Source organism: Nyctibius grandis, chromosome 4, assembly GCF_013368605.1.
Source record: "Nyctibius grandis isolate bNycGra1 chromosome 4, bNycGra1.pri, whole genome shotgun sequence".
Lineage (NCBI taxonomy): Eukaryota > Metazoa > Chordata > Aves > Nyctibiiformes > Nyctibiidae > Nyctibius > Nyctibius grandis.
The window spans coordinates 28,398,523-28,406,980 of NC_090661.1; the positions used below are offsets into that span (position 1 = coordinate 28,398,523).

The 8,458-nt window shown below is 57.6% G+C and overlaps 2 protein-coding genes across 2 annotated transcripts in view; both read left to right on the forward strand.

Annotated features, from left to right (window-relative positions):
• Nucleotides 1-18: 18 nt before the first annotated feature.
• On the forward strand, nt 19-6,470 carry PEX16 (peroxisomal biogenesis factor 16). Its single transcript, XM_068397349.1, has 11 exons — nt 19-169; nt 344-379; nt 653-729; nt 1,990-2,123; nt 2,417-2,523; nt 3,017-3,097; nt 3,566-3,718; nt 4,074-4,146; nt 4,444-4,563; nt 4,763-4,827; nt 5,962-6,470. Exons 1-11 carry the CDS (start codon nt 19-21, stop codon nt 6,018-6,020), a joined length of 1,056 nt encoding a protein of 351 aa, XP_068253450.1. The 3' UTR covers nt 6,021-6,470.
• Nucleotides 6,471-7,702: 1,232 nt separating this feature from the next.
• Nucleotides 7,703-8,458, forward strand: part of FREY1 (Frey regulator of sperm-oocyte fusion 1) — a 433,428-nt gene continuing 432,672 nt past the window's right edge. Inside the window, exons 1-3 of the mRNA XM_068397350.1 lie at nt 7,703-7,770; nt 7,955-8,058; nt 8,182-8,393. Of these exons, the coding sequence (XP_068253451.1) occupies nt 7,703-7,770; nt 7,955-8,058; nt 8,182-8,300 (291 nt within the window). The 3' untranslated portion in view covers nt 8,301-8,393. The remainder of the gene's footprint in view (nt 7,771-7,954; nt 8,059-8,181; nt 8,394-8,458) is intronic.

The following is an 8,458-nucleotide window of genomic DNA, read 5'->3' on the forward strand; positions in this document are numbered from 1 at the left end:
CGCGCTGCTGCGAGAGCCATGGCGGCGGCGGCGGCCCCGGCCCTCGCCCGCGGCCCGGCGGCGCGGCTGCGCCTGCTGTGCCAGCGCTACCAGGAGTACGTGAGGCGGCACCCGGCCGCCACGGCCCAGCTGGAGGGCACCGTGCGGGGCCTCTCCTACCTGCTGCCAGGTGCGGGAGGGGGCGGCCGGGCCCTCGGCCCTCCCGCCAGGGGCTGGGCCTGGACCTGGACCTGAGCCGGGCCCCGCTCCGGCACCTGCTCGGCGGGGTTGCGGGAGGCTGGGGCCCAGTGGGGACCGGGGCCTGCCCCGGCGCTGGCTGGTAGCCGCTCTCCTCCCTTCGCAGGTCGCTTCTCGGACTCCCACGCGCTGTCGGAGCTGGGTAGGTGGGCAGCGGGGGAGGGGCGCGGGGAGTCGCGGCCGGGGCAGCCCGGTACCCGCCGGATGCGGGGCCGGTGGTGCACGCGGGGCCATTCCCCAGACCCCTTGATTTCTTGACGCCTGACTGCATCATCTGGCGGCTTCTGGGAGGGATCTGCACGTCTTGCTGCCCTTCTGCCCTCATCCCCTCCGGGGGGAAGAGGCAGCAGTCCCGGTTTGGTTTGCTTTCCCTGCATCCCGTAACTGCAGTGTTCTCCTTTTCTTCCTTTTCTAGTGTACTCTGCCTCCAACCTCCTAGTGCTGTTAAACGACTGGATTCTCCGAAAGGAGCTGCAGCGGAGCCTGCCTGTGGTAAGGCTGGAGTGTGTGGGAGGACAGTTCGGGACACGTGCTTTCTTCCTTGCAGAAGTGTTCAGGGAGTGTCTGTAGAAACTAACAGGTCTTTGCTGTGGCCTCTCTTGGCTCTCAAGTATGTAGAGAGGCAACCTCTAAATGCAGGTAAACAGCAGCCCTGCCCTGTAGCTCCTGGCTTGGAGGAGTGGCTAGAGCAGTCCCTGGACCACAGAAATCAGGCCCTGACTTGCACCAGGAGCTCCGCTGTTTTTTTGAGAAGCTCAGAACTTGAGATAGGCAAAGGTGTTGCCGAATAACCATCGCTGTTTCCAGAGCAGCGGCTCTGGAGCACTGAAGCTCTGATTCCATCCCTCAGACTCTTCCTTTGCATGTGCTATCGAGCAAAACAAACATAAGCACCTTGTTTCTATGTCTCTTGCAAGAGCTGCAGGCTGGCTCCCAGCACTTGTTAGACTGTCTTGGGGAATGAGGAGGAGGGCAGATTTTCCAGACAGGCCTCTCGTGTTGCAAGCCTGCCTGCTGTGTGGTTGGGGTGTTGGCAGCTCTCTGGCTGGAGCGTCGGGTGTGTAACAGACACAAATGCAGACGACTTGCTGCTCTGGTTGTCAAAGGCCAAAGTGAATTTCAGCTGTATTGTCTTTATTGATGCTTTTCAATGGGTTAAATCCTGTGGTTGACAGCACCAGCAAGGTCCCATGTGGGGAGCAGAGATCCAGGCTGGAAGAGCACCCGCTGTCTTGGAGTTCACGTCTGGGATCTAGACTGATGCTGTATTTAGCTGGCATTTGCTCTGGTGTGACTGTGGACTCTGGGTCCCCTTCCCTTTGCTCCAAGCATACTCCCTTGTCAACTCTTAACCAGGGAAGAGGTTCGTCCTGTATCCCAGCTGTGGGACAAGGAGGAGAAGAGAGTTTTGCTGTGGAGTTCAGGCACAGTGCCATAACCCAGGAGACTCTCCTGCTGTGTCAGTTGGGGTAGAAGGCAATCCAAGATACAGCTGTGATCTCCTTTCTGGGGCAGCAGCTCTTTGTGATACTGCGACGTCTCGATCTGCCCCTGGTTGGAGGTAGAGAAGTGGGCCTGTGTGTAGACTCTGGCTGCAGTGGAGTCTCCACTTCTTGTTTCTGGGGCTGTGACTTCCAAGGCCATCCAGTGCTTATTTCTGAGAGTCTCGCCAGACTGGGCTGTGCTTCTGCCCTGTTTAACTCGCAAGCAGAACCTGCATCCTGTCCCCCTCCTCCCCTCTGTGTTTTGCAGTCGCTGCCCCAGCAGAAGCTGCTGACCTGGCTGAGCGTGCTAGAATGCGTGGAGGTCTTTGCAGAGATGGGGACAGCCAGGGTGTGGGGGGAGATGGGCCGGTGGACCATCATTGTCCTCATCCAGCTGGCTAAGTAAGTGCCATGGGTGGAGGGGAAGGGGCTGCGTGCACTCAGAAAGGGGATCTGGAGGGAAGTCAGCAGGGCCCCAGGAAAAAGCCCAAGCAAGACTGAGCTGCCAGTCCCTCAGGCTGGGGGAATTTGGAGCCCCATGGTGTGCTGGATACTGTGCCACAGAAGGGGACACTTATCCCTCTCGCCTTGCCAGTTCCCCTGAGCAGACCTCTTCTGTTGAAGCCACCTTTCCAGCGCAACAGGAACCCAGCTCTGTAGCCTGGTATTGAAGGTTCCCACGTGTCTGCCCACAGAGCCATCCTTCGTCTCCTGCTCCTGCTGTGGTACAAAGCTGGCATCCAGACGTCTCCTCCCATTGTGCCGCTGAACAGGGAGCAGCAGCAGCCTCTCCACCCCCAAGGTGAGCCCATGGTACTGTCATCATTGGCCTGGCACCTTGCTGGGCCGCATGTCTTGCCCTGAATTACTCATCAGAGCAGCAGCTTGGACGGCATGGGGAGCTGTAAGGCTTCAGTACACAAAGCTGAGCTGCACTGAACTTTCTACCCTCTGCAGAGCATGGGTTAGCTTAGTGGCAGGGTTGTCCGACAGTCTGGAAGGAGGGGGTGGAGGAGTCTAAGCCTGAAACCACTGGCTGAGCTGTGAGTCAAGCTGTGTGTCCCCTGGTCTGACGGTGAGGAAAGAGATCCTAGGCCTGGGCAATGTCAGGCAGATGCACCTTTTCACCCTCTGACAGCTCTGCGTATTGTTGGCCCCTGCAGGATGGTCTGGTTTGCATGATACTAAACTTTCAGTCTGGTTTTGTTGATGGCAACGTAGGAAAGCGTGCTGCCAGCGCTGGGGTGAGGCATGTTCCTTCAGAGCCTGACCCCTGTGGCTGTTTTCCTCTGCAGACATGGAAGACAACTCCTCAGGGAAGGATCAGACCTATGTTGGCAGGCGTTCCAGCCGTGTTGTGCGCTCTCTCCAGAACAGTAAGTAGCTGAGCCTGCTTTCTGTCCTTGCCTGAGCTGTTTCTGCTCAGTGCCCTTTAATATATGACCTCGGTGTGGGCAGTAAGGCGCAGAACCTTGTATTGGGGCATATCCTGCCAGTCACTGGGCCCTGTGCGTGGGGAGGGTATCAAAGCAACAGGGATTCAGGCACGTGCTGCAAGGCTAGCACTTAGAATGGTATTTTCCCAAGTGAGCTGTGCAACGGAGACAACCCTTCAGCATGGTGATGCTTTGAGGAGCACGGACCTTCCGAGTACCTCTCCCTGCTCTGTCCCCACTGGAGGCAAGCTCTGAGGGTGCTGGTCAGCCACAGCAGCTGCTGTGTGCACAGCTCTTCAAGCTTTCCCATTTCACACCTTCACGATGCAGAAGGCAGTGGGGGGGTGGTGCGGGGAAGCATGGTAGGAAGGTTTTATTTGTGTTAGTGACCTGATCTGCTTGTTTCAGCCCCATCCCTGCAGTCCCGGCACTGGGGGTCCCCCCAGCAGAGGGAGGAGTCACAGAGCCGAAGAGTGGAGGAGTTGAACCAACCTTCCACCCCTTTGGGTCTCCAAGAAACCATCGCAGAATCCATGTACATTACCCGCCCTCTGCTCCACCGTATCCTATGCTGGCTGTGTGTGGGCACACGCCATACCCCGGGTGCCGGCAGCAGGTGCTGCGGGCTCGGCCCTGGTGCAGGGCGGTGCCACGCCAGGCTTCTCTCTCCCTGCCACTGTTCTGCTTAGGCAGGGGCCTGGGGACTCCTCTCTTCTCTTAGCCTCGATGGCTAGCCTCAGCTGCGGGAGTTGTGGGCGTGAGTCCTCCAGCCCCTTCCCTGGGCTCCCCCAGAACTGCCTTGGAGTGTATTCTCCTGTGCTCCTCAGAGCTTTGCTGATACCGGAGGGATCGCTTGTCTGCGTGCCTCTTGTTAGGTGTCTCTGATTCTTTCCGTTCCTTGACTCTGTGTTCCTAGTATTGAGTTTAGGAGTGTGGGGCCAGAGATCGTGGAAACCCTGGCTCCTCTCAGCAGTCCTGGACATCTCGAGGTCAGTCTGAGGAAGAGTCTTTGCAGGTGCTTGAGGTTGGTGGTGGCTAAGCATCTCACTTCCCCCTGATCCCCAGTCCTGGGCAGGCCCTACTTAGAGAAATACGCACAGGGACTGGTCTTTAGCTGGGGGACTGACGCATTTAGGTATCTTCTGCAACACTTACAGTGCTCTATGCTCTGAGCTGGTGCATCCTGCTCTGTGTGGAGCTGAGAATGGAGGGCATTTAGAAACCCACTTTCTTTTCCCTGCTGGCTGCTGTCGCTGTGAGTTAACTCTCTGCCCTTCTCCTTCCAGTCTGAGCTTGCTGAGCGATCTGAAAGACCTGAACAGGCGAGAGCGAGCAGAGCTGAGACGACGAACCATCCTACTGCTGTACTACCTACTGAGATCTCCTTTCTATGACCGATATTCAGAGTAAGGGGCCCCTGCTGGGCTTTTGCTGAAAATTTCCCTTTTAACAGAAATAGCGTCGGGGGGACTGGGTGAGTAGATCTGAAGAGGTCTGGGTGCCTGTGACCAGGTTAATCCGAGCCATTGCATAACAGCTGCCATTGCTGTTTGTGGGTTTGACACCTGGGACAGATGGACTAGTTCATACTCTCTTCCTTCCTAGGGGCAGGATCCTCCTCCTTCTGCGCTTGTTGGCTGATTACGTGCCTGGAGTTGGCTTTGTCACACGTAAGTGGGCCCGTCTGCTATATCCTAATTTCTGTTGGGTGGAGAAAAATCAGGGGAGTTGGGCAGAACGTTTGTCAATTGGTTTCCAAGCTGAGGAAGGGACTGGGGAGTCCCTAGAATGGTTAGAACCAGTGCACCCTCTGTTGATGCTTGTGTTGTTTTAAACTGGAACAGGAAAGGATGAATTGCTCCCTGGCTATTAGGGACCTGTGCTCTGCCACAGTGGTAAACCTCCCCGTGCCCTCCCAGGCTGCAGAGCTCTGTCTCTGCCACCAAGGTCTGTTCTTCTGGGCTCCCTTTCTGCATCTCAGCCCGTGCACCAGAGCCCTGCTTTGCAGCCCCTGTTTTTGAACTCTTTTCCTTGATCCCCAGTCTGCAATGCAGACACGAGGGGTAAACAAGTGCCTAGAAGTATTGACCCGGCCAGGAGCCAATTGTAAATCAAAGGGCCAAACCAGGTCTGTCTTCTAGTCCTTCACCAGAGGATGCCTTTATTATGGGCCAGAATTCCACCTCCCTTTCTTCCCTGCTGATGTGAAGCCTTTTGTGGAGTGATTCATGGCAGTGATGTGGCATTAGATCAGCCTGACATTGTGGGATTGTCCTTTCTTTGGGGAGTTCACAAAGCTGGCTAGCTCAGGAGCCACTGCCTCCAGTTAGTGATTTTGGAGAGGCTTTGGAGCCTGCATTAAGCCATGTGCTACATAAGCATTTTTGCTCTACAGCAGTGGCTTCTGTGTCTGCACCTGATCGTTATTGCTGAGTTGTCTTCCCTGTGCCACAGCAGTGTCCTCCTGACTTGCTGCATGTGGGTTTTCCCCTTGCACATTGTAGAACCCCCTTCCCACTAGAGCTCAGACCTGTCAGCTCTGAGGGAGTGGTGTCCCACGCCATGGCTGTGCTGACCATGTTTCACACCCTGCTTGGTCCTGCTCTAATCTCTGACACCACATCCCAAAGTTGTCTGCCATCTTGGCAAAAGTAACTGCTCTATTCTTGGGTTCATGTGAGTTGTATAACTGGAGATTTGGGATTGTTGGGTATCATAACGAGAAGGGGGGATATATCTCGTATACGTACAGCTTCAAATTCTTGCCTTTCTACATGTGTGATCCCTCTGTTCTCTTGTTGCAGGGCCACTGATGGATTACTTGCCTGCTTGGCAGAAAATCTATTTCTATAACTGGGGCTGATGAGATGATGTTTATTGGCTGGACATTTCTAAGGAGAGCAAGCAGGCTGGGGGAGGGATGTTGATAATGTCTAATTTTCAGTTAAACCCTCAATGAGAAGCTCCCGTTCTGCAGGGTGGGGAGGGGGGTATACGTAATTTTTTTAACAGATCTAGCTGTGCATGACGGACACCACGTGCGTGGAGAGACCCTGCCACCTCTTTCTCTGGACCGTTCTGCGGCTGCAGCAATGGTGATGGGACAACCTCTTTTTTTTTTAAACACTTGATTTTTCTCCTGTGTCCTGCTGCACCATAATAAAGCCAGGCAGTGCAGTGTCTTTTGGAGAGCGTTGTCTCCCACCTCATGGCGCTGAGATTGACCTGCAGCCTGCTTGTGTTGGCTGTGCCTGGCCGATCTGCTTGGAGCGGGCTCGTCTGTCGAATAAACTGACCGAATGGAAAGGACTGAGCTGAAGGACCTCTCTTCCCCTGTGTGCATGGGGTCCCCTTGTGTCTGGGTGCCAGCAGGTTTCCTTCTCAGAAAGACCAGCTTTTGCCGTTGTCTACCCTGGGATATGCCATCCCTTACAAGCCTTTGGCTCTGGCCTGTGTCTGGCAGGGCCCCAGCGGTTGCTCAGCCGATGACTGTAGCCTCTGTCACTCCAGGTGCCTGGTTCAGGCCCTGGTTCCCTGGGGTTCCCCTGGGGGCAGGGAGAGCTGCAGTTTGCAGGCTGCGGTCCTAGCACCTACTGTGTGCTAAAAGGCTTTGTGGAATGGCTGCCAGCCAGTGCTTGGCCAAGGGCAGAGGAGAAATGAAGTGATTAATTCAGCAAATGCTGCTGTACCACACTTAATTAAGGGCCCAGGAGAGGCCTGGACAGCCATGGGCATCTTGTATCTGCTCTGCTACCTGGGGGGCAGTTGAGGCATCAATCTGCGCAGGGAGCTGCAGTGGGGGGTCCCTGGGCCAGGACAAAGGGGTAGCCAGCTGGTGGCACTGGACTGCCCCCCAGGCAGCTGCCAGCCCTGTGCAGAGCTTGGGAGCTGGAAAGTGCTGGGTGCGTTGGCCACAAGTGGGTGATGGGAGCGTTCCTACCTGAACCGTCCTTGAGGGACTCTCGGGCTGCAGGGGTCACAGCCTTCTTGCTCAGCACCTGAAATAGGGAATGTACCCCTGCCACAGACCCATTCTGGGCCACTGAAGGGAGGGGACCCCAGGGCTTTGGCAGTGCATGGGGTCTGTGTTGCTACCTCAGCTGGCAGTGACGCCCTGTAATGTGGCAGCAGCATGGAAAAGCCGCGAGCGGGGGACGGTGCTCCCTTCCCTTGGGCTTTTAGCAGAGGATGATCCTGCAGACTGCAAAGTCTGGAAGGTGGTGGGGAGGGGTTCGCTCCTGGGGACAGGTTGGTACTGAGATGAAGGGGTTTGCCTTTGGAGGGGTTGAGAGGGAGTCAAAGGGTGGTGGGGAGGGACAGGGAAACAGCCCTGGAGCTGTGGCTGCATGGAGGGGTGCGCACCGGCAGCTGGCATGGGCTGGGCGGGACTGGGCCGCCCAGGACCAGAGGCTGATGCACCGGCAGGGGACAGGCAGCAGTGCCAGGGGTGGGGGGCTGCCTCCTGGCCAACCCAGCCGGTGTCCCAGGGCTACCGGGGCAGCTCCTCTGTGACATGTCACTGCGGAGCTGCCATCAGAGCACGCCATGCGGTGCTGGCTCCTGCTGCTCGCCCTGCTGCTGGGGGCTGCCTACCCACGGCCCCTGCCCCAGAGGTGATGGTGCCCCCCCCTCCTCCTCCCCCCTGTCCCGGTACCTGCAGAGGTAGCCCATGGCTCCTGGCCCGGCCCTGGGCTGGTGCTCGTGGCACCAAGCTCTGGGGAGCTGGCTGGGTTCAGTGAAGCCAAGTGGCACGTGGGAGCTCTTGTGCCAGCATGGGCGAGCGCCGTAGGGTCTCAGCTCACTCCTGCCCCTCGTTTTTCTCCACAGGGTCAGTTACTGGGTCCCCGAGGACTTCTCTGCGCCCCTGGAACTTCCACAGCAGCACTTTGGCCTGGTGGACGGTACCAGCGCTCTCCTCACCCCTCTGAAACCCCTTCCCACGCACTGACCCCTCCAGGCAGACGGTACTCCGCAGCCCCCTGAGCAGCCCAGGGCTGAGCCCAGCCTCTCCGCTCTCCCTGCAGATTACGGCATCAAACCCAAGCAGCCTCGCCTCAGGGCCGGGGCGGCCCGGGAGCGGCCGGCAGGGCTGCGCAGAGCTGGCGAAAGCAAGCGTGAAGAGCTGGACTTGCTGCAGCACTAATACGATGCCCGCCTGTGAGCCAGCGTGTCCCTGTGCCCACCGCAGCCCGGCCTCGGGGACCCCTCTGCCTGCCCTCCGCTGCTGCAGAACAGGGTAGGTGTGGGGTGTAGGAGTGGCGGGGGGAAGGGTAAGCCCTGCTTTGGGTGGGGGCTGGAGCA

Coding starts and splice junctions, on each gene's coding strand:
- PEX16 (XM_068397349.1), top strand. CDS start 19: ATGGCGGCGGCGGCGGCCCCGGCCCTCGCCCGCGGCCCGGCGGCGCGG. Junction 730..1,989: donor TGCAGCGGAGCCTGCCTGTG/GTAAGGCTGGAG, acceptor TGTGTTTTGCAG/TCGCTGCCCCAGCAGAAGCT. Junction 4,147..4,443: donor GCAGTCCTGGACATCTCGAG/GTCAGTCTGAGG, acceptor TTCTCCTTCCAG/TCTGAGCTTGCTGAGCGATC.